The following is a 25,990-nucleotide window of genomic DNA, read 5'->3' on the forward strand; positions in this document are numbered from 1 at the left end:
GTAATTTTCCTAATTCTAAGCCTGAATACTATGTCAACCTATTACTAGACTGCTGAGTATTAAATGCTGGAAGAATCCACATAATAGAATTGTCAAGGGCAGATGATGTCTATTTTTTTAAAAACTGTTTTCCAAATTTCTATACAGCATTTTACTATAGATGAAGCATCTGCAACTTTCCTCATCAAAATTAAGAAAAAGGAAAGACCTTGGAATCAGCAAGGTATAAAATCAAAAGATTGCCCTAGCATAGGTTTCAGGTCAGTGATGAAGAAAGGAGGATTATGTCTATTTCAAGATTTTTTTTTAAATTAGTATATATTATTCTATGTACATACAGAACTGAATCAAAATTGTTTATGTTGGAAACAATTCTATAGTCTCTTACATATGAAACTATTAAAAAAACAGCAAAGTCAAGAAGCTTTAAGACCTTAAACACTTTGGTCAGGGCTTTTTAATCTTTTCTGGGTTGTAGACTTCTTTGAAGAAATGTACTCTTTGTCCAGAAAAATGTACACATGCTCATAAGCACAAAATTTCACATAGTTTTGAGAGACTTCTCAAACCTTGAGATATCAGGTTGAGAATCTTTGTATTAGGCCTTTTAAATGAGCTCAGGCTTAAGGTGAAAGCTCCTCTGTGTTACACTTTATATACTTTATATGGCAATGGCTAGCCTTTAAAGTTTTGTTCCAGTACTCTCAAAAGAATTTTGAAAAATTATGTTTCCCCCTTATATACAGTGAACATTAAGTAGATAATAAGTTGACATCTAAAATTTTTCATAATAATTTTAAAAAATTTAAAGCAAAAACAATTGATTATTGTAAATAATGATAGGTTAAACTGTTATTGCACCTTTTCAAATGTATCTAATGGAATATAAATATTAGTGATTTGATCTACCCATTAATTTAAAAATATATAAGCTTTTTAAAAAAAATCAGAAATTTTCTCCTTGAACTTCTATTTCCATTTCCTGCTCCTCATAGAATTTTATCCTTTTGTACTATTCTTTTATGCTTGAGTCTTCTATTGCTCATCTTATCGCGTGTCTCTACAACTATATGTATATATATATACACACACATATATATATGTTACAATGAAGTGCTGTGTGTTAAAAAATTTCTTCTGGATTGAGTTATTATAATTATTAGCATATAATTGATGAAAATTTCGGGGAATGCATCTCTTAATGAGATGGACAGAGGGGGGTGCATTTATGAAAGTCTGATTAAAGAAATTATCTAATTGACCCTCTGTTTGGCATCCTGGAAGTATTTACACTTTAGAGAAAAGAAGTAAGATTTGGATGGGTGAGAGATGTGCCTTTCTTTTATAGAATGGAAAACGATCATTGTGAAGGGGGAGAAGAGATAAAAGAACCTCAACTAAGGCAGCTTTATAGGACAAATAGTTTTAGGAAAGAGAACATACTGAAGTTGAAGACCTGGAACTTGATTCTCTTAAAATTGTCTACACTCATGTAATCCTTGGAAAGTCTTCCCATATCCTAGTTTGAAGAATACTGCTAAAAAAAATGTACTCACAGACTCTTCTTCACTTAACAACTTGGTGAGCATTTGGCAATGAAGGGAGGGAATGGATGGAAAAATAAATGGCGGATGAAGAGGCAAAAGGAAAAATGGATAAATACTGAGCATTTACTGTATATCCCAAACTTTGGTATAAAAGAATAAGAATATAAAAGACTGCCCTTGTCCTCTCATCAGCTCTTTGGGAGACAATAAAGTACAATGAAACCCTGCCACAGTGCAATATATATAAATGGGATGTAACCAGATTGGCAAGTGCCTCCAGCTATCCACTCCTCCTCCCTTCTCTGACAGGAGCAAGCTAAATCTTATGTTACAGGATCTGGTCGGAGATAACTGCCTCATGATCATTTGGGGACTGTGGTTCTGTTTTGTTTTGTTTTTAATTTAAGAAATGATTCCATTTGGGGACTTTTTAAGTTTAATGTATGATCGGCTGTATCTAGTCTAAACTTCACTGTTGCTGCTTTATGCTTTTTGTAACAGTGTCTACCCAAAATACCTATATTTCATTAACTTTACAATAATGTAACCCCTATATTTTAGAGATAAAATTTCTGGATCCTACCTACCATGTTGTAGAAAGTTCTCATGTATTCTTCTCATCTCCGAAACTATTCTCTTTCATGCAAATTAGAAAACGAAACAAACAAACAAAAAAGCCCTTCTGACAAATTATGACAAACGATGACCTAGTGAGCCAGAATAAAATTTCATTCAGTCCTCAGGCCAGTGGTGTGCTGGTAAATGCTTAAAAACCAACTCAGAGTGAGGAAGGGCCTTCAATTGTAGCATTTACTGATATCAGTGGTATAAATACCATGGCCCATTTCAAGCTACCAATGTGAAGTCACCCAGCTCACAAAATTCCTGAAAATTTAACAAGTGATTATGAGCTGATTCTGGCACACCATAGGGACTCTTCATTTATTCGTCAGCAGGGTGCCTTCATGTGGTTACCAAACTGCACCAGGGTATACAATGGCCCAGGTCATCATGTCTGGTGTCAAACTTTTGAACAACTGAACTCACCTGGCAAGAGCTGATACTGTGAGAGTTAGCAGGCACATGTGGGTGTTTCATATACTGTTCACCAACTGGACTGAAATCCATTTTATATCACACTTATCTTGCTTCCACTGTAAGAAGGTACCAGCACTATTGCTCCACAGTTAAAGGAAAGCAATAGAAAGGAGAAGAGTCTTGGAGGATCCACCAAGGACAGTGGGCAGACCCATTTTTCTGTCAGCCATTACAGTTTTCCATTTCTCTTTTGTAGATGCCAAATATCTTCCTACAAGTTCCTTTTAGTTCACTGTGCTACACAGCTTGGTTAAAAAAATAATCTGGAGATGGTGTTTTCTGTTAAAAAGATTCAAGGAGGGTGTCTAGGTTTTATCGCCAACCGAACTTACCCATTTGACACAATAGAAACCATAAAGCCTCTCTGCCCATCATGAGCACTTACAGAAATCCCCTGTGAGTGAACTTCTGCAGCAAAGTACTGCTGATTTTGTGAGATAACCCCTGCATCCCATGAGCGACAGGTCTTGATCTGGGCTTGAGAGATGTAATATTTTGATAAAAAACGGCACTTCCTTTTGAAGCACATATTTGCGTGTGCTGAGCAGTACCACTGGAACCTCAGTGAGCGCCTAAGCGAGGTTGACTTGGTCTCTCCCAGCTCGCTCCAGCCATAAGCCCCTCCTTTACACATCTAAATGTAGCAGTAATTAGCATCCATAAACCACAACTGTGGCTTGGTTTTTTTCCCCCCTTTCAGAAGCATCAAAGTAGTTTGTATTTCTCATGAGTGCAAAAAAGTTGTACACCTCAAAAGAGACTGAGACTCTGACATGGGAAGCTACTGAGGACGGGAGCTATATCTCCTAAGGGGTAAAGAATTATTTTTCAGCAAACTTTCTAATTAACGTTCTTATCTTTGATCTTAGCTTCACACAATAAAGTATCACAATAAAGAAAATTTAAGGCCTTTCAAAAAATTATCAAATTCAACTTTTTTCCTGGAATTAGGCACGATCCTAAGTCTTACGCAACAGAAGTACTTAAATACACTAGTATTTATTTCACTACTGATCACTACTGTACAATTAATTAAAAATAAATCTATTTCATGATGAGTACCAGGTATATTTTATATTCAATTATAAAGATCTGGGAGATAAAGGTATAGTTCCCCCAAAATTCATGTCTGTCAGGAACCTCAGATGTGACTTTATTTGGAAACAGGGTCATCGAAGATACAATTAGTTAAGATGAAGGCACACTGGGTTAGGGTGGGCTCTAATCCAATGATGAGTGTCCTTGTAAGAAGAGAAGACAGACAGAGATGCACACAGAGAAGGTGGCTGTGTGACGATGGAGGCAGAGACTGGAATTATACTGCCACAAGCCAAAGAACACCAAGGATTGCTGGGAGCCATCAGAAGCTAGAAAAAGGCAAGGAAGGATTCTTCCCTAGAGTCTTTAGAGGGAGCATGACCATGTTGACACCTTGATTTGATACTTCTAGCTTCCAGAAATGTAAGAATAAATTTCTGTTGCTTTAAGCCCCCCAGTTTTGTTGTAGAAGCCCTAGGAAACTAATACGAAGGATGAATGTGCTACATAGGCAAGTAAACAGCTGATGCTGATGGATACTGAGACATATTATGTACTTTTTGCCCCATAGCAACTCTAGAACAAACTGCTAGTGTAAACAGAAAGAGAGAGTGGTTGTTAACCGGGTGCTAGCTGAAAAATGGGAGCCAATAGAGTGTTAAATGCAGGGAGCTGGCAGTCAAATATAGATTCCCTAATAATTCGAAGAGGAAAAGTAATACCACCAGCATATACATGTAGAATCACAACCTCAAAACATACATGCTCAAGACAGAATCTTTCCTTCCATGTCTAAGTGGAAAATGGCAAAGATGGGACCAACTTCAGAAGAAAAAGAAACAAAAAGCTGAGGTTCTAACTCAATCATTTCGCACTGAACTGCATATTTCTTTTTATAGGGCCTTGCTGGGATGACGTTCCACCATCTAGTGTTTTATCTCTACCTAGTTATACCCCTGGGTACACTACTATTAAATACATTTTATCTTTAGCCCTGATATCCAGAGGCCTCTACTATATTATGTTCCTCTGTTAACAGAGGCCAGACACAAGCAATCGGGGTATTCTTTCTCATGATATGCTATAATATTGTTTTACCTTCTGCTTCTGACATTAAGGTATCTCAGCAACATCTAAAATCCAATATGAAGGTCCCAGTATCCTTTGAATTCAGTGAAGTGCTTAGGATATCCTAGCACTTATCCGATGCTAAACAATAACAAAGACTTGGGGATCTCTGGGTTATTTCTTATTGCTCAAGATCAGTCTGACAACAGTTGCAGTTGTCATTGTTCATAGGAGTCAATGACCAGGCAGGAAAAAGAAGTCTGAATCTCTTCATTTCTTGTGCTTTTTAAATTGGGTGGATTATACAACTTCACAGGGGGCCATTTAAGAAAACTATACATGTGGGCTATTGGGGCTCTTTTTTTTCAAAAACTTATAATATAATGGGGTGAAAGTTTGTCATGCACAAACAATTCCAGGTAGAATATAATTAGGTGTTTAAACAAGTACTAATCAAACAGTACGAAAACTCCACTCCAAGACTAGATGGGGGAGCTGGGAGAGTATAAGAAGGCCTCATGGAAGAAATAAACTTAAGTTGATGTAAATATCTCCAGTGCATTGGTCTATTAATTTAAATTTTCAGGAAGAAAGGAGGAGCCAATTCAGTGGTAGTACATTTAATCAACATATGGTTTTATATGACCAATTAATTTATGTAAATTGTAATGGTACAGAGTATACACACTATATATGTGTGTGATAAACAGAGCTGTTAATGATACATATTTTCTAATTTTAAAAATAATAGTGTTAGACTCTCCATTGATATCCTTTTGAAATGTTTATATGATCATTGTTCCTTCCTTTCAAGGACCAAAGCTTCCTCAATTCATCACACAATAAATGCATATACCAGGCCAGTAGTCTGCAAACTACGGCTTGCAGGCCAAGTTTGACTCAATGCCTGTTTTTATAAATAAAGTTACTGTCATGCAGCCCTGTGCATTCATTTATGTATCTTTATGGCTGCTTTACACTACAACAGCAGAGACGAAAAGTTGCAAGAAATTGTATGGACCACAAAACCTAGAATTTTTACTATCTGGCCCTTCACAAAAAAAGTTTGCCAATTCCTGCACTAAGATCCTAGAAGTATATTGTTTAATATATATAATTAAAGTCCCTATGGGGTGGAAAACAAGTGAATTTATTTTGAATATTAATATCTTTTAAAAATTCTTTCTAAATATTTTATCTTCTTTCTCAAACAACAACTCTAGTTGGGTAAAGAATTTCTGCCCCCCTAAAAATCTAGTCTGTCTTTCCACAAAAGAGAAATAGTGCTTCTATTAGAGCCTTAAATTTTCTATAACATTTTCCTAAGAACTGGAAACTGAAAAGATGCACACGACATTTAATTTATTTAACATATAAATTAAACATGGTTACAATTATACTGAATTTAAAACATTCCAAGACAGGACTTAGTTTCTAAATATTTTCAAAGTACATTTAAAAAATACTTCTATTAAACTTAGAATAAGATCCTCTAAAAGATACTTTAAAATTGTTTATAATCATTATTACTTTATAGTTAAATTTCCCTAATTACTTTTAAAAGTATAATCCTAACTCTATCTTAATATTCCCCTATGCTACATGTGGTAGAACTAACTTATTGTGCAATAGGTATACCTTCTATCAGTCAGTGCTACTTTTCAGTTCTATTACTTTATAATTTAACATGTATAATTTATATATACTGATCACATATGTTTTTAAAAAGCAAGGGCCTGGTTACAATCTTTTGCAAAGGTATGTGACCCAGATTAAGCACTAACATGAATAGTATAATAATCAGTTTGGAGCTTAATCATGAAATAATGGATTAATCTTTCAACACTAAAATAGTCTATTCATATCTAAATCAGGCTTAGAGGAAAGATGCATTTATTCTCTCTCAAATTATTTAGAATAATTGATTTTATCTTCTAGTCTCTGTCAAAAACTGCATGACATTCCCAGACCTCTTGCAACCAAGAAAAATGCACAGATATCCCATTAATTCACTGACCTGCAGTTAGAGCTAAGGTAATAGAAATGGCATAAGCAGCTACAGCAGCTGAAGATGACCTTAACCGAGTGACCACAGAGACTGAATTGCTCTCTTTTCTCCTTGGAAGCACTTCTGGAGCAGGGTCAAATTCAGAGGCCTGCAAATTATTGTGTGGATACTCAGAGAAGTGTTGAACCACATGGGTTTTACAATATTTGTTTTAAATTCCTATTGTTAAATAGAAATTATTTGGTTTTTTGTTTATGTTTGGGTATTTAATCTGGCTCCCACCCCTTTGCCCCCCACACCTGAAAACATAAAACTCATAGCTACTTCTGAACCCAGGCAAATTCTAACACGAATTATAATTCCCAGACAAAAAGATGTTTAAGGATCATCACTTAAAAAAAAAAATTAATGGCATTACCTACCAGAACTTAGCTTAACTCAGAAAAATGCAAGCCAAAGGCACAGTTATTATTTGCCTCATTCTGAGTGTGACTCCATGGATGTCACTTCAAGAAGTTGCATGAAGCTGGTAGAACACCATATGCCTTTCCTCAGCACAAATGACCACATCCTGTGCCAGGCAGCATTTTTCAGTCTCTGTGGTTAAGAACTGGTACAAATAAAAGTATAGCTAGGCAGAGCTGGAATGTTAGTTGAAGCTGTGATTTGAATCTCAGAAGTTTTAGACAAAGAACTCTATTTTTTGATCCCTTAAAAATTTAAGACAAAAAAAAAAAAGACCTCGAGAAACGATTTTTAAAATTTTTCTTTTCTTCATTTAGAAACACATATATAAATATATCTAATTGATCAAAGGCATTCATTTAGTCATTTACTCAACAAATATTTATTGCACATCAACTATAAGCCAAGTACTGTTCAAGGTACTCCAAATACCTAGCAGTAAAAAAGACAGCCCAAAATTCCACCTCATGAAGGGTGAAGGGAAAGAGACAATAAACAAATAAATAAAACTCCAAAATTATCCATGGGAAGTGCCATGCAGAGAATTAAAATAGGATGATATGTTAAAATTGTGACTTGGTTGTCAGGGAACATCTCTCTAAGAAATGACAGCTAAGATAAGATCTGAGTGACATTCATAAAGCAGTAGCAATCAGATTTATCAACATAAATATTAGCGTGAAATGTGTGCAATGTTAAAATAAATATAATGCTCGAAATTTATTAAAAAAAAAAAAAAAACCCAAAAGTACTCCATGATGTTAATAGAGATTATCTTTGGATGGTGGGATAGAGGTAGGATTTTCTTTTTTCTTTCCACTTCTATGAACATAAACTATGGTACTACACAACAATTTAGTCTTTGTGCCCAGTTCTTGACGCAGAGTTCCTAAAACTCTTGGAATTTCCTGAGTTATAGGAGTATCTTTTGTTATTCATAACACGCTCCTTTCAATCACACCTGAGTTTATGCTACTCAGATGACTTAGGGTGGGGACCCCAGATAGCCTCGGGATGGGTTAGCCACCAGAAGGACCAAGTAATTAAAGGGTTGGAACTTTCAGGCCCATCCACCAATCTCCAGGAAGGGGATGAGGGACTGCAGATTGAGTTCTACAAAGCTCCTAAACAATGAGGTTCAGAGAGCTTCTAGGCGAACAAATCAAGGTATGCCCAAAGAGGGCATGGAAGCTCTCCCACCCATACCTTGCCATATGCATCTCTTCAATTTGGCTGTTCCTGAGTTGTATCTTTTATAATAAACCAGTAGTAGGAAGTAAAGCACTTTCCTAAGTTGTGTGAGTCATTCTAGCAAATTATTATACCTGAGGCTGGATAGAAGTACAGGTAACCTGGGGACCTGGTACTTTCAATTGCTGTGTGAAGCGAGGGCAATCTTATGAGGCTGAACCCTTAACCTGTGGGTTCTGCATTAACTCCAGGAGTTTAGTATGAAAATTAAATTGCATTGTTGGATACCCAGTTGCTGTCTGGAGAACTGGAGAATTGGTTGTTGGTGTTGGAAAACACTCCAGAATAGGTGTCAGAAGTGGGATTTGTTTGACCGGTGGCTAATAGCAACATGTGATTTGGGAAGAGAAAGGAAGAAAGAGTGAGGGATGAGAAACCTCTGATTCCTGGACACATGGTCACTCACGTCATGGAGCAGCAGCTGTGCTGTGATCAGTTACTAAAGGTAAAATTACCAAGGGTATTCGGAGATGGATCCAACTCCTAAGCAGTTGGTTCACTGGATATATAAAGAAATGCACACTAATAAGAAAACAATGAAATATACAATCCCTCAATTATTGTTATCTGTAATAGCTAAAATAAAATGAAAAGGGAGTGCTGGGTCAGACTTTGATGCTGGAACAAGCTCAGATTTCAGTTGGTTTGAGCTCTGGGTACTAGGCTCAAAGCTGTCCTCAAAGGGAAAAATTATGCAGGAACAACAGAGAGTTGCTCTAAGACCTCTAGTCATCAAGAAGATAATTCACACGGGGGTGGGGGTTGGTGGTGGAGGGCAAAAACAATAAACTACCGAAACCAGGGAGTATAATGTGACTTTGTGAATCTGTATCATAAAATTCTTGAAGAACTTTTCCTAAATGGATTGTGAGAATGACTAAATTAGGGGGGGTGTCTTTGGTTTTGAATGCTACAGAGCAGAAGAGCATGTTTGAGTTGACATCACACCCACAGCTCACTATAAAATTCACTAAAATCACAGGTGGTTATACATGATCTGGACACAGAACATGTTTCTCTCTGGGGAACAGCCAGCCTATTGGACTGGATAAAAGCTACTATAAGGTCTGTTTATCCTGAGAAGGTGGACTATTTGACTCCTTCTATAAATGCCAACCCCAGAAGAAGCAGCTGATATGTTTCATCTGTAAGCCACATGGGACTGGCTTTATGATAATCAAGACAGTCACTTACTGAATATGCCTGTTATGCAGGTCATGATAAAATATGTGTTTTAATGGGGTGTCCAAAGAATGTACATGTTGGCTAGGGAATGGTAAAGTCAGTGCAGTCATGGGAGGAGATGAGAATGAGGCTTGGAAGGAAGTTTATTACACAGAGGTCTCGAAGTGGAGGCACCAGGCACCACATGCCATGCAGGGCCACATGGGAAAGCACTACTGCTAGTCTAAAAGAAGAAAAAAGAAATGAGGGAAAAATCCTAGGCCAGAGCCTTTACTGGAGTTCCTGAGAAAAGGTAGGACAGGGAAGGATAAACAGTTAAGAATTGGCTAGTTTGGATAATTCCAGCAGGCTGTGAGACATTAAGAGTGATCTCTAGTCCTGTACTTGGCCCTAACATTCCCTGTGATTTCAGGCAGGGAAAATATTGGCTTAGTGTATGAGAGTTAGATAAGGAGACAGTTGGAGGGTATAGTCTGTATTGGTTGGTTTTGTATATGAAAAGCAATCTTCTGGCCAAACCTTCTGCTATTTCTAAGAACTGGCTATCCCAGGATCCATCTCTGAATACCTGAAATCTAGGTCTGTAAGGCCCCTAAAGTGTCAAAAATGCAGAAAATAAGAAACATAACTGGCCTTGTAATAAATGGTTGCTGAAGAGATACATACAGAATCTAAGAAGACACAGTTAAAACAGGGACCCCTTTTGCATGGCTTTAATCTTACTGCTGCAAAATCAAGCAACATTCTGAGAAGCCTTTTTAAATTTGCTGTTTCAGCTTCCCCTCTTGAGTCTTATAGATGCTAATAAAAACATTAGATTAATTAACAAGAAAATGAGAAGAGGCAGAAGAGAGAGTCAAGGGACTTGTCCCAGTAAGGTGGAAAATTACAAATGTTATTAAGAAATAAGGTGAATAAAGAAAATATCAATAGGCCAAAACAAAGAAGAAAAAGAAAGGAGGAGAGTTAAGGGACTCATTTTAGTAGGGTAAACATCTTTAGATGGTTATTAAGAAATGGGATAAATAAAATGAACACCAATGGAGTTGAAACAAAGGTCTTACTACAACATTATGAAAGTTGGGTGGACTAAAGGAACCTCCCGCTATTTACTCTATATTAAAAGGCCCCAAACAAGTCCACTCTATTCATCCCAATTAAAAAAGCCAGAAGGCAAAGATTACAATGAGAAATCTGATCTGAATTGTCAGGGGCAATAGTCAGGCAGATTAATCATGACAAAGATTGACAAAAGGGCCAGGGTCAGGGTCTACTGGCTCTACCTCTCCCTAGGGACCCAAACTTTTGCATATGAAAAGATAAAATGGGGAGAAGGTCCAAAAAAAAAGTTTCTGGGACTCCCTGACAGGGGAGCCTCCTGCACTATAGTACTAAAACTTGGTGAACCCTAACAGAGTCTTCAATTAGATTGAGAGTATAGAAATGTAAGGGTTGATAGGATTAAGATGGAAGTTTGGATGAAAATTGGGATATTTAAACAGGCTTTATGTGACGAAGTTGTATTTCCTTTACCTGATCGTTTTATGGTAATGGATGTTGTGTCTAAGGAACACTTCCCCTACCTAGTACTGGAAAACCAAAACCTATTGATGAATTCTACTGGAGGTTAGAGTTAAAAATGTAAGAGTTGATAGATTAAGGTGAAAGTTTGAAGTGAGTGAGTCTCTTTTACTTGAATGTATTATAAGGATAAACATTGCGTCTGACTGGGAAAGTGTTTCCATAAAACAGAAGGCATGTAAATCTGACCTTCAAGCAATATTAATTGGATATGCTAAGTGGGAATGGATAAGGTTGCCCAAGTCCACACAGCACAGAAGAGAAGCTGGAGTGCTGGTATGGACAAATTCTGTGTGATAGCTCTATGAGGAGCATAGACTGGGTCTTATAGCAAAAGCCTGAAAGTGCTTCCCAGCAATGACTACTGAGACTTTGGACAAGAGAATTTCTGCTTCAGGGCAATTACTAGCCTGCTATTGGACATTAACTGAAACTGTCCCTATGACTACAGAACAAAAAACAATCTTAATATCTGAAATACCTATGATGTCTTAGGTGATGTCAGATAAACGCTCTATTGAGAGGAGGGCTGTGCCCAGAAGAGTTCCATAATAAAATGGAAACGGTTTATACAGGATAATGCTACCTGGGGAATGCAAGCAGGACATACTCATGAGCAGTCTCTTTTCTTCTAGGACTGACTTGGAACTGTGTAAGGAGCTGCCAGATTCTATTACTTGGACAGTGCCCTATAAATAGCACTTGACTGACCAACAAAGACCTTCTTAGTTTATGGATGGCAGTTCCAAGGTGAAAGGACAATATCCTGTTTAAAAGACTACTACTCTGATTGAAGGTAAAAACAAATCAGCTCAGCGAGATGCATTACATGCTGTTTTGTTAGCAGTGATGGAAGAACAATGATAAAAGTCTCTGTTTCAATTTTCACCTGACTCATGCATCATGGCCAATGGCCTGGCCAATGGCCCGGCCATATGAATAGACAGAAGGACAATGGAAATCTAGTCTATTAAAGGATATTTTTATGGGGCACTGCCCTGTGGAAATCGTTACGGGAATCTGAGGGGTACATTAAAGTAGGATATGTCGATATTCATCAAAAGAACCCCCTCTAGGTTTGGAAGGCAACTGGAACCAATGAGTGGATACTGCTTGAGGTGGCCACCTAGATGCATGAAATAAGTAGACATTTGGGGACCACAGCAATGCAGAGAGGTTCCTTTTGAACACTGTGGGGCTTAGAATGCCAACAAGAACTATTCTGTCAACAAGAAAGACAGAGGCTGCAGGTGGCTATGGCTAAGATTCCCCATGGGGAAGGCCCCACAAGTGGATTACACTGAACCCATTAGCTGACAAGTGGATTATACTGAACCCATGCCAGTAGCCCCAGGGCGGCTACAAGTGGGTTTGGACAAAATAGACATTGACTCTGGACTAGACTTTGCTTACCTGGTGGTAGACACAAATGATTAAAGTACTATAAAAGAACTGGAACAGAAGATATTGCACCAATTTTCATTGCCAAGTCACATTTCTTCAAACCAAGGAACACACTTTACAGCCCATAATGTCAAACAATGGGCAAAGAGATATCGCTCTCAGAATAATAGCTTTATAGAGAATTGGAACAGACAACTGAAACATTGGTTGTTTAAGACAGGGGGAGATGCAGGCATGAAAGGCTGTTTGACAAGTCTTCAAGAGTGGGTGCTCACACTCAATTTGAGAGAGTCTAAGGGAATGTCCCCATCAGATAGATTCTTTGGTTTTTCTAGTGGACCTGGGCGAGAGGGGAAAGGGGAGGATGCTAGTATGACTGCAATTTTTCCCAAGGGAAGACGGCACTGGTATGATGACTATACTTTTTCTCCTTTCCCACATCACCTCAACTTTCTCTTTGCTACCTGATGCAGTGGTCACAGGACTAGGGCTACAACCAATATTTGCTGACAAATTATTAAATGTAAATATTTGTAAAGTGAACAAAACTGAATTACTCCCAACTCCATCCACAAACACAAGTTTTCCCTAGGGAGCTTCTGATTTCTTCTTCATTTTAAGCCTCAACTATATCTATAACCATTAGTTTTTAATCCGTACACTATGGCTCACCTCCTGTATCTTCATCTTCATTGGTTGGGCATTCTGCGCTGTCCACATTTTCTGTTTCATGAGGTTTGGTTAAATTGTAGTCATTCAAAATTGCTGGATCTTCTAGGAGATAAAAAGAATTTAACTATGCAGACAACTTTAAAGGGTTTTTATAAACACATATTAAGTAGACTCCCATGTCGGCTTCATATGATTCTTTAGTGTTAAACAGTATCCCTTCCACATATACCCCAAGTGGGATATGTGAAAACTCTCAAGGTTTAGGAATATATCTGAGGTTCATGGGCCTTCCTATTAGACATGATTTTCTTAAATCTTGAATTAAAAAGCACTCAAGTTCCTTCTGGACAGAAATTCTTTTCCCTTTGGTATGTCTCACAATATTCAATAGGATGCTACTGTTATTTATGACCAGGAAGTATAAATATGTAGTGATGAGAAATACTGAGCCTGAAAATACTGGCGTAATGCAATTTGGGAGAGATACTTTCCTTAGAAAAAGTCTGTAAGCTTCCTATTTTCCCTTTCTATTCACATTTTAAGTGTGATTCTGTAGAAAACATATTGGCCCTCAAGTTCCTTTATTTCTTCAAACATTTACTAAATGCTGACAAGACTATAGATATCAATAAGTCATAATTCCTGTCTCCAAGGAGTTTATACTTTGCAGATGTAGATAAGCCCATAACTATAATGCAAGACTCAGACAAAAGATAATACAAGTCTATAAGGTATACTCAGACAAGTGATTAAGGGAAATACAAAGTGTTATGAGAGTTCATAAGAGGGAGCAAAAATTATAAAAACATGCTTAAATAAACAGCAAACTTATTAAAAATCAAGTTTTGTGTAAATATAATTTTGTGCAATAAACTGATAATATTAGAAAAAAGGAAAAAGGAAAAATATAGCTGTAATTATTTCATAGATAAGCATGTTAGCTTAACAAAAAGATAATAACAAAAGAAATGAACTGAAAAGGTACCCATTTTCTATCAAATTCCTTCTCAATATTCAATAAAATATTTACTGAGAACCCATTAGAAACAACAAATAGTCCAAGACACTAAATCCTGTGAGTTTAAGCTGAGCTGAAGTAGGAGAGGTGACTAGAAACTCTACAGTGGCATTCCTTTCAGCTGCAGCTATGACTGAACACAAGGAGCAGGACTTTTATTGGAATGCAGGAGTATAATGGAAACATATTCCATAAAACCCATGACTAAGAGGTCCTTAAAATGTGGTCATCATGGACTCACGTTAGGATTTATAAATAGGTGAAGTTTCTAATTTCTGCATATTATACCACATATTCTAGAAACTCTCATACTTTAACAGTTGATGTTTTAAACAGTCGTTCACTTTTCTCAATCCTGAAATGACTAATATATAAAGTGCACACCTGAACAACTAATATGAGATACAAGTTCAATTAAAATATAAGGTTACAACTCACAGTAACACAAAAAGTCACTTAAATGATAAATTTTGTAATACGGCATAAGCTTTGATGCAAAGTCAGTTAATCAACAGAGAAAAAATAGAAGTTATTTTTAGAAAATAAATTATTTTAAATGTTTATAGTTTATTCTGGAGCAGGGGTTAGCAAACCATGGCCTCAGGGCCAAATTTAGCAATGGCCTGTTTTCGTATGGTCCCAGGAGGTATAATTGCTTTTATATTTTTAAAGAGTTGTAAAAAACATGAAGAGATTATGCAACAGAGGCCATATGTGGCCCACAAAGTCTAAAATATTTACTACCTGGCTCTTTACAAAAAAATTTGCTGACCACTGTTCCACAGCGAAAAGCACAAGTTGTTCAAACACAGGCTATGATGTTACTCAACAAAAACTGTCTTTATTCAAACCAATCAGTTGGAAAAAAAAAAAAAAAAGGAAAAACATGATTAACATTAGGTAGGGTGTGGTTTGGTCCTACGATGCCAAAGAACTTGCACCATCTAAATGGATGAGCCAATTCTGTATCAGGAAGAGACAACCACATTTTCCCCCCAACACATTTCCATAGCATTTTTTACTGCAATCAGAATGTTCCTCTTTTCTTTGGTAATTTCAGTCCAGTTATATTGCTCGAGAGGAAAGATCTGATGTTACCTGTGGGCACAGACTGCTCCTGAGTGCTTTTCAGTTCTGCATTTGGTTTTATATCTGAAAGAAAAAAAAAATTATAAATATTAGCTGTTTAGAGTAATTTCTTTTTTTCAGATTTGAGCATCCTAAATTTAACGAAGATACCAATTTCGAAGCCTTAGCAGCAAATTTCCTCTTCAAATTAGGACTATTCTTTCTCTATTCTTCCTAAAAAGTGCCTCAAGGAGAATAAAAGGAATTATCTACACAGCAATTGTATTTTAAATTTTAAATTGTATTTTAAAGAGATTAAGAGGAAGTATTTACCTATATTCTTAATATTTCTGGTGTTTCTGATTTTTTTCATGAAGACCTGAGTTCCCATCTGGTATTGTCTCCTTTAAAGAGCTTCTTTTAGCATTTTTAGTAGTGCCACTGTGAGAATGACAATTAGTTTTCATTTATTTGGAAATATCTTTATTTTGCTTTCAGTTTTAAAGAATATTTTTACTGGATATAGAATTCTGGGTTAACAGTTTTTTCTAGCACTTTAAAGGTGGCCTTCCACTATCTTCTAGCCTCTACTGTTTCTAATGAGAAGTCCGTGATATTTTGTATTATTGAGTGTGTGTATGTGCATGTGTATTAAATTCTTTTCTTCTGAATGCTTTCAAGATTTCCTCTTTACCTTTGGTTTTTCGCAATTTGACTATGATGCCTAGGTGTGATTTTATTTGAATTTATCCCACCTGGGTTCACTGAACTTATCTGTAAAATTACATTTTTCACCAAACTTGAGACATTTTCAGCCATGATTTCTTCAAATACTATTTCTCCTCCATTCTCTTGTACCTTTCCTCCTGGGACTTCAATTACATGAATGTTATAGATTTTTTTCATATTTTCCCACAGTTCTCTGAGGCTCTATTCTTTTTCCCCCCCAATGTTTTTTCTCTCTGTTGTTCAGATTGAATACTTTCATTGTATCTTCAAATCCACTTACTCTTTCTTCTGTCATCTTAATTTGTTCTTAAATCTGTCCAATGAGTTTTCTATTTCAGATATTATTATTTTTAGTTCTAGAATTTTCCATTTTGTTCTTTTTTTATAGTTTCTCTGCTGAGATTTCTTATTTGTAATTCATTACAAGCATATTTTCCTTTACATCTTTGAGTATAACTATTATAGCCATTTAAGATCATTGTCTTATAATTCCAATATCTATGTCATCTTGGGGTCATTCACCATCGATTTCCTTTTCTCTTGAGTATGAGTGACATTTTTCTTTGAGTATGACCTAACAATTTGGGATAGTACCCTGGACATTGTAAAAGATATGTTATAGAATTTCTGGATTCTGTTATGTTCCTTTGAAGAGCATGAGACCTTTTTATTTATTTTATTTTTTAAAGCATGTAGTTAGCTTGCCTAGATTCAAACTTAACTCTGTCTCATCTGTGGTGGGCAGCAGCTAAGGTAACCAAATGTCCCAGTATGCCTGGGATTGAGGGTTTCCCAGGCCACAGAACTTTCACTATCCCAGAAAAATTGAAACATGTCAGTCACCCTTGCAGAAGCATAAATTTTTGTTATTTTAGCCTCAGAAGGGCTGCTCAGAGTTTGACTCATAAATGTATAGGTCAAGCATCAGCTAGAGATTTGGATCAGCCAGAGAATTTATACACAAAAAAGCCCTCTCTGTCTTCTCCATTCCAGGATTCCCCACCCCGCTCTTATTGCTCAGCTGCTATGGTTGCTATGGTTTTTTAATCCAGTACAACTGTGAATTATCGCCCAAGTTTTGGTCACCTTGAGATTAAAACTGGGGCCTGCCCTTGGGCAAAAAAAACCCCTCATAAAACATGTTGGTTTTGTCATTTTCTAATGTCTTCAGGTAATAGGTTTTTTCATATTTTGTCCAGAATCTATAATTGTTATTTGTTGGAATGTTGGTTCAATAGGAGGTATTCCTCCATTACTGAAATAGAAAATTTCCTTTGTTCTTTATTTTAATGGTAATTATATACTCAAAACTGTTCAGGATAGTACTGACTTTAAATATTCTATACTATAATCAGGTCATATTCAATTTTTGTTTTAAAAAATATAGTCACTATACTTACATTCTATTCTAATTTTGGAAATTTAACACATCACCCATTAGATGTTAGCAGCAAAGCATAAAGGCAGAGAAATACACATATTTCTTTCTTTTCTTTCTTTCTTTTTTTTTTTTTTAAGCAAGGCAACCCTTGGTTGACCTCACAGATTGCAAGGACCTTGTCAGCTTACAATCCCTTATTTTTTATTTTTTACGCCTACAGCACCTGGTCTTCCTAGGTGGTCTCCCATCCAAGTACTAACCAGACCCGACGCTGCTTAGCTTCCAAGATCAGATGGGATCGGGCTTGTTCAGGGTGGTATGGCCGTAGGGGAAATGCACATATTTAAAAAATAAAAGCAAAGGGGTAGCCCAGGATGGGTGAGAGAAATGTCCATGCAAGAAAAGGGGGCAGCCCAAGACAGGCTGCTATTGACCAATCAGCACAAGGTGTGCCTATGTGGGGTGGGCAGTCCGAATGAGGGGAGGAGGGATTCTACGTGGAGGGCAGACAGCATGGGAAGTCAGAGCCTGAGCAAGGAAAGAAAGGCATTTAGGCAGGAGAACTGCCTGACTTGGAGAACTGGAGTCTGAGAGGGATGAACGCAGTTTTCAAGCTAAGAGACAACTTAGCCTGAAGAGTCAGGGCCTGAGCATAATGAAGAAGACATCTATGCATGGGGGTGCTCTGATGTCGGGTGTCAGAGCCTAAACAGGGTGAACAAGGCACCCACATGGGGACATTGGGAGCCGGCACCATGGAGCTCAAATAGGGTGAAGAGAGTTTCTGTGCATGAGAATAGTCCACTGCAAAGTGTCAGAACTTGAGTGGGGTGAAGAAGGCATCCACATATTAGAGGCAGCCTTGATGGGAGTGTCAGAGCTCAAGCAGTTGAGAAGAGTGTCCATATAGAATAATGGCCATGGTACAGGAAGTCAGAATCCAAATGAGAAAGGAGAGCATCTGTGCTGAGAAGGATATAGTAGTGGCAATGGATGATTGGTTATATAAAGGGGAGACTGATCAAATAACTAAATATAAGAATAATGAGACCGGGTTTTCCTCTGTGAGGGGAGTCACAAATATGAAAACATGTGGTACTGTACTGGAAATGGAGGTACTGGCATGAACGCAGGCTCTTACTATATATAGATATAAAATATAGGTGTAAATGCGTGTATATGTGTATGTATAGGTATTTATACATGTAGTCCCTAGCCCTGTCCACTGAGAGCATGTAGGAGCAGTGACACTACAACTTCTGGCATCCAAATATTAACTTCTAAATATCATTCTCCACTTAAAGGAACCAGGTTCCTTGGAGAAATGGCTGATTCCAGGGTTGGGACGGGGAAAATACAAGATGAGTTTGGAACATTTTGTTGTGCCAGAAAGCAAGGAAGTGCTCACAGAATGAAGAGGATACATTAAAAAGATATAGAAACATTCTGCTGGTGTTTTCACTGGCCAAATCCGCAACAAGGGAGCACAAAAAAATAATGATAGTATTGGATTATAACCCATGGAAGAAAAAGAAATTCATGAGTCCATATTGACATTAGTAAGTGAATAAATTGAAAGTCCGATGACGAATGGAATATTTATATAGTTTCAGAGTGCTTCTCTCCAAAATACTTATTACAAAAATAAAATGAGTAACTATATAGTGGAGAACCTGGTAGATATCACTGTAACTGAGCAAAGGGATTGTCATCAGTAATGGGACAAATAAAAATTATGTGCCACCTGAAAATAAAGAGAACAGAGCATCTCTTCTGTGATATTCCTGCCAAATATGCATAACAGAAATCTAATCATGAGAAAACAAATTCTAATTGAGGAATAGTTTACAAAATAACTGGATTGTAATCCTCAAAAGTGTCAAGGTTATAAAAGACTGAGGAACTATTCCAGACTTATGGAGAGTGAAGAGTTATGACAACTAAATTCCATATGTGATTTTGAGCTGAACCTTTCTCAGTAAAAGACATTAGAGAAACAACTGGAAAAATCTGAATGGGGTCCAAGGATTAAATGGTAATAGTGCATCAATACTAATTTCCAGATTTTGATGGTTGTTTTGTGGTTCTGTAGAAGAAGGTAGACCATATACATTACAGTATTCAAGGGTGATAGGGTACGTCAGCAATTTACTCTCAAAATTTCCGAAAAAAAGTTTTTTTGTACTGTATCGCAACTTTTCTGTAAGTTTGATAGTTTTTTTAAGTTAAAAAAAAAGCTACCTGTGAAACTTTTAATTGCACACTAAAGAGATTCTTAACAGAAAAAAAAAAAAGAAAACTAGCTCAAAGTTTTCATATGAGCAACCTTCATGTGAAAACATCTTTTAGTTAGTACAAAGCAAAATGATTTGGTGACCTAAAGAAAAAAAGGTCTTTATCCCCTGAACTGTTTAAACCCTCTAACAATGACATTTAATAGCTCTCGACATTTTTTCAAGTGGCCTTTGTGTGCTGTAAATAACACCAGAAGTAACTGAGTACAGTTTCAAAGAGGAGATTTTGACTACCTTAGTATTCAGAACTAAAAGGAGACATTAAAACCATCTATAATCATGTTCTTCTTAGGTACTAAAAAATACTTAAAACACAAGGACAAAATAGATTGAAGTGCATTTTCCCCCCTGAACTTAAAGGTCTTTATACAAACATGAACCCCAGTAATGGATAGATAGTGAAGAAATTCCCAACTGAAGACCAGAAACCTGTTAAATATTTCTAAGTGCAGCAAAAACTTTTCATTTTTTAATGAGTCATTTTGTCATTTCTTTATACTTCGGTCAAAAAAAAAACCTTCAAAAAGTTTCTATTTGAAAGAGTCTGCTGGGGTCTTTGTAATGTATTGGCAGGCAACATGACTTTAAAATATTTCCTAAAAGAATGCTGTAGAAAGCTAAGAAGAAAGGATCCATATTTTTTTTGATAGAAATATAGTCTTCTGCATTGATGTTTATACATATCTGGTACAAATTATAACGTGGCTAATTTTTTTTTTAAATATAAATCTTGCCAATTTTCTACATTTCTCCTGTTACTTGAATAAGTACAGCATGATCCTGCCTCAGGATCTTTGCATTTACATTTCCCTCTGACCAGAAAGGTCTTCCCCCAGTTAGCCACCTGGCCCACTTCCTCTCTTCAGGTGTGTGCTCAAAAGTCACCTTACCAAAGAAGCTTTACCTAATACCCTATATAAAAAGTCATCCTCCATTGTCACTTTCTCTTATCTTGCTTTATTTTTCTTCATTAAATTTCTTCATCATCACCACCTGGCTTATTTTTGGTCATTTTTGTTTTTATATGTCTCCCCACCTCCAGAATGTAAGGTCCATTAGAACAGGGATGTTGTCTGTATATTTTGTTGCTATTTTGCTGTATCTTCAGCTCTCAAAATATTGCCCACTTATGAGGGATACTCAATAAATATTTGTTAAACAAATACATGAATTTTTACACCTCTATCACTGATGCTTAATGAATACTCTAGATGTTCTGCAAACTATGGCGGCTTACCACCTATTTTTGTGTGGCCTGTGATCTAAGAATGGTTTTTATATTTTTAAATGGTTGGAAAAAATCAAAAGAAAATTGTTTCATGCCACCTGAAAACTATATGACATTCAAATTTCAGTATCTATAAATAAAGTTCTATTGTAACACAGTCAAACCCATTCATTTACGTGTTGTCTATGGCTGCTTTCACACTCCAACGGCAGAGTTGAGTAGTTGCAACAGAGACTATGTGACTTGCAAAGCCTAAATTATTCACTATCTGATCCTTTATAGAAAAAGTTTGCCAAGTTCTGCTCTAGATCTACTACTAATACTAACATACTGCACTGTCTAACAGAGTAGCCACTAGGCGCATGCGACATTTAAGTTTAAATTTAAATTAATTTAAATTAAAAATTCAGTTTCTCAGTTACACTAGTCAGATTTCGAGTACTCAAAGAACATGTGGCTAGTGGCTACTCTATTGGACAGCACAAAGAAAGTTTCCATCATCGCAGAAAGTTTTGCCAAACATCACTGCTATAGATTTTAAAATATCTCAGTGCTGCTTCAGATACCACTGCAAAGCTATAACTTTAAAACAAACATTAAAACTCTAGATCAGGAAAAAAAAAAGAAGTAAATCAAACCATGTATAAAAATTAAATATCAATCCAAAATGTAAAGATATAATACTAGAAAACAGCTTGTTAATGACCATTTTCTACCGATATTTCCAAAATTCTTATAATTTGAATTTCGGGAAAAAGTTGAGATTTCCCTTAATGCAGTTATCAAAGCTATAAAGCATTTAGACAGCACCTCGCATACAAAATATTTTATAAATCTGACTGATTGAAAAATTAATGTGACTTTTTAGAGGGTAAAAAAAAACACATAATGCCAGACATCTAGATAAAATATTTTTAAATGTACTTACATGTATGTGTGCAAATACATATGTGGCATCATCCTTCCATTAGGATTTTTTGGTATCATAAATCTTTGGTTATCATAAAATTTAGTATCTTATCTCACTTAAAAGCCCAAATTATCTACCAGAAAACCTTAGTTAACACTCTTATATCATTTGTCCTCCTGCCCTTCCCACAACTAAATAATCGATCTTCTGATGTTTTAAGATTTCATTAAATTACTAGTGTTTTCCACTTACACCTCACCTCTTAAATAACAAATCTTGTAAAAGGTATAACTATTGTATTACTGAGATAGCCAACAAATATATTGGACTGTAAAAGTTAAAGTCTATTTCTTTTATAGCTTTCCAAAGCACTCTATGAATTCAGAGCTTTACTAGCAATATCAAATTGTTTTCCATCAGTACTGAAGGCATGCCTTCATCACATGTTTAGTGAGAAATGACAATTTCAAAATTTGTTTTTATTCCTTCAGATTCTCTTTTCATTGACAAAGACATCATTTAAAAAAATTTTACTAGTTAGAATTTTTGTTATGATACCAAGATTTTTCTTGGAAAACTAGTATTTTATGTGCTGCAAAATGAGAGTAGATTACAAATAAAATTTAAAATTGGACATGGCAGGAGTCTGGATAACTGAGATTTCATAACAATGTACATGTGAATGTTTTGCCTCTTAGCTCTACTATAAACTGTCTATGAACAAAACCAAATATTTATATTAGCAACTGAAATCTATAATTATAGTTTTAAGTCGAATGGTTATAAACTTGCCTTTATTTTGATACTATTAAGTAATTTTCATTCAACTAAGAATACCAGCTAATGAAATTACACTTTTAGTTTTGAAGATCAGATTTCCACTGGCCGCTCTGTTTTCCCAGTAGGAAGTGTAGGTGCTAAAGGAGAGCAAAATGTCAAATCTCAAAAAGACCTGCACTGAATTTGCCAACTGCCAGCAGCACTGATGCCTAAGATCTGCCAGAAAGCTGTCTCTGAATGTTGACATTCCTTTCCACTTTCATAACAGTAAACTGACTTCCTTATCTGCATGCTTCTTTAAAAATTTTTATCTTATCTAAAATATCCACTTAAAATTTTTTTTAAATAAAATACAACAACCACTTCTACTTTTTAACTAAAAGCTTTGGAAGCTGAATCACTCACTATAAAAATGTATTCACAATTACAGCATTAACACTTGCGACTGTAAATGTGGCACAGAAGTGTTAGCTACTATTTCTGAAAGGTTCTTCACCAGTTTCCTTTATGACTACCACATATGTATATATTCCCGGAACCTTGCCACAAGAACCGATATGTAAAATGAAAAATGATCCTTATACCAAAGAAATTAGAATATTAGAAATGGAGTTAATATCTTAACTAGGGTAACTCTCCTTCCCCTGCCACCTGATGCTTGAATTTCCTCCAATATCCCCCTATTTGGGTTGTACAATCTCTGCTCAGAAGTTATTCCTTTCCATTTCAGAAAAACTCTAATGGTTAGAAAAGTTCCTCCCTTAATGTAGCTGAACTCAAATTTCCTGACATGTCCATTTCAGGTCCTGGTTCAGCATTCTGGAAACATACAGGATAAGTTATTACTTAGATGCTACCACTCAGTTCTCTAACCATGGGTAGAGCTTTTTAATGAACTCAGTTTTGTTTGCTTGTGGTCCTCCAAAAAGGTGGCATCAAGCACTTAACCTAGTAATGCAAATGAGATTTCATATTATCTCACAGAATTTCTGGAAGATAAACAGGTTTAATGGCATTTATTATTATCCTCACTTTACAAACAAAATTCAAGACATAAAAAATGACAAAAAATATAAAGTCAGCTAATTGTCCAAAAGTACAATGTTAGAGACATATTAAGAAGAGCAGGATTAGGTTCTAGAGTTTCACCTTTGTTTCAAAGAACTTAAATAGTATTTCTCTATGTAGATTACATATCTTAGAAGGTTAGAACTAGAAGAGATTTTAGACCCATGAATTTCAAATACCTCAACTGACTGTGATTGAGGGGAAAGATACAAAAACAAGGAGCATCCTTAAAATGAGAGTAATCCCTCCAAGAAAGAAGGGAAGTAATCCTTCTTCCTTGGACTAAGATAAAGTTAAAGAAATAATAGGACTACTTGTCTTAGGACACCAGATCAAATGCAGTCCATGCTACCATTCCATTTCTTTCTACTTTACCGTTTTTTATGAAGTATTCCATTTCCCTCCTAGATTAAATGTCTAATGAAGAAATTATAGACTGTGGGGCACAGGTCTAAAACAGCAAATTCAACATCTAGTGTTACTTTCTTTGGAAGGTCAGTTATATTAAAGTTGTAGAAAAATATATTTCTATTTCACCGTGGATATCACATGCCACCAAATGAACATGGAGAGAGAAAAGGAAGAGTGGGCATTTCATGTCATCGCTACTTTAAAAAATATTTTTGCTAAAATGATTGAATCCAACATATTACAAGTAATATTTTCATTTTATAAGTGCAAAATGCCTAGTTTTGGTTATAAAAAGTTACAACTGGGGACAAAACAGAATCATTAATTGAAGTGGGTAATAGACCTAAATGTAAAAGTTAAAATGATCAAATTTCTAAAGGAGAACATAAGAGAATATTTTCATGGCCTTAAAGTAGGCAAAGATTTTCTAAAATAGGGCATAAGGTGCACTTAATTTCCAAAGAAAAAAGAAGTGATAAATTCATCTTGATTAAAATTAAGAATTCTATTTATCAAATATATTAAGAAAATAAATAAGCAAGTTACAGACTGGGAGAAAATACTTGCAATATACATTTGACAAAGTACACATTTCCAAAATATAAAAAAATGCCTACAAAATCAATTAAAAAAACACAAACAACCCAACATTTAAAAAGAATGTACAGAAAACTTATTCAAGCACTTCAGGAAAGAGGCTATCCAAATGGCCAAGGTACTCAACATCATTACTCATAGGAAAATGCAAATTAAAGCCACAGTGAAATACCATTACGCAGCCATCAAAATGGCTAAAATTAAAATGATTGACTGACAATAGCAAGTATTAGCAAGATGTGGAACAACTGGAACTCTTAGATATTGTTAGTGGGAGGATAAAGTGGCCCAACCTCTTTGGAAACTATTTGGCAGTATCAAAGCTAAATATACACCTATCCTATGACCTAGAAATGCCAGTCCTAGATATATAATCCAAGAGAAATGAATGTATATGTCCATCAAAAGACATGCATCAAAATGTTCATAATATAGACAAATACTGGAAACAATCAAATGTGCATCAATAGCTGAGTGAATAAATAAGTTGTGGTACATTTATACCAGTCAACAATAAAAGAGAATAAACTACTAATAAATGCAACAATATGGGTGGATCTCAAAAGTATGTTGAGCAAAAGAAGCCAGACACCAAAAAGCACATATCATGATTCCATTTACATGAAATTCAAGAACAGGAAAACTGATCTATGGTGATAGAAGTCTGAATAATGTTTAACTCAGGGTGAAGGGGTATATTAATTATAAATGGGCACAAGAGAACCTTCTGGGGTGATGTTAATATTCCACATCTTGATCTGGAAGGTGTGTATATAGGTAAAACTTAACCAAGCTGTCTACACAAGACATGTGCACTTATGTATGTTATTCCTTAATTTTTTAAAAAAAAATCTATTAAGTACTCAAACATGCTCAAAAATCTTAGAAACCTTAGAAATGCAATTAAAGCAGTATCTTCCATCTTTGAAAAAAAATTTGAATTTCAAGGGTTTTTCATGATTCTTCTATAGAGTCTTTATAGATTATATCTACATCAACCATCCACTGAATGGCCACCATATATCTTTAAAATTCTCATGGTTAGAAAATTTATTTACATGTCATGTGCCAACTAAATATAAAGATGTTTTCAGTGATAGCTAATCCTCCAGTCAAACTTCCCTGAGGATTTATATTCCAAGATCTGTTTTGGAATAGTTTTGGTCTTTTTTTTTTCCCAATAAACTTA

At 35.8% G+C, this 25,990-nt stretch overlaps 1 protein-coding gene and 1 pseudogene across 2 annotated transcripts in view; both read right to left on the reverse strand.

Annotated features, from left to right (window-relative positions):
* IKZF3 (IKAROS family zinc finger 3) overlaps window positions 1-25,990 on the reverse strand; it is a 75,521-nt gene that overhangs the window by 38,815 nt on the left and 10,716 nt on the right. The window contains exons 2-3 of one of the 2 annotated variants that reach the window (XM_011383030.2): window positions 15,434-15,487; window positions 13,318-13,416 (exon numbers count right to left, since the gene is read on the reverse strand). In XM_011383030.2, coding sequence (XP_011381332.1) covers window positions 13,318-13,416; window positions 15,434-15,487 — 153 coding nt within the window. Of the gene's footprint in view, window positions 1-13,317; window positions 13,420-15,433; window positions 15,488-25,990 lie in introns of both variants that reach the window. The other variant, XM_011383029.2, reaches the window with a different exon arrangement.
* On the reverse strand, window positions 17,725-17,843 carry LOC111732903 (annotated as a pseudogene).

The sequence above is a fragment of the Pteropus vampyrus genome, unplaced genomic scaffold, assembly GCF_000151845.1.
Source record: "Pteropus vampyrus isolate Shadow unplaced genomic scaffold, Pvam_2.0 Scaffold503, whole genome shotgun sequence".
Lineage (NCBI taxonomy): Eukaryota > Metazoa > Chordata > Mammalia > Chiroptera > Pteropodidae > Pteropus > Pteropus vampyrus.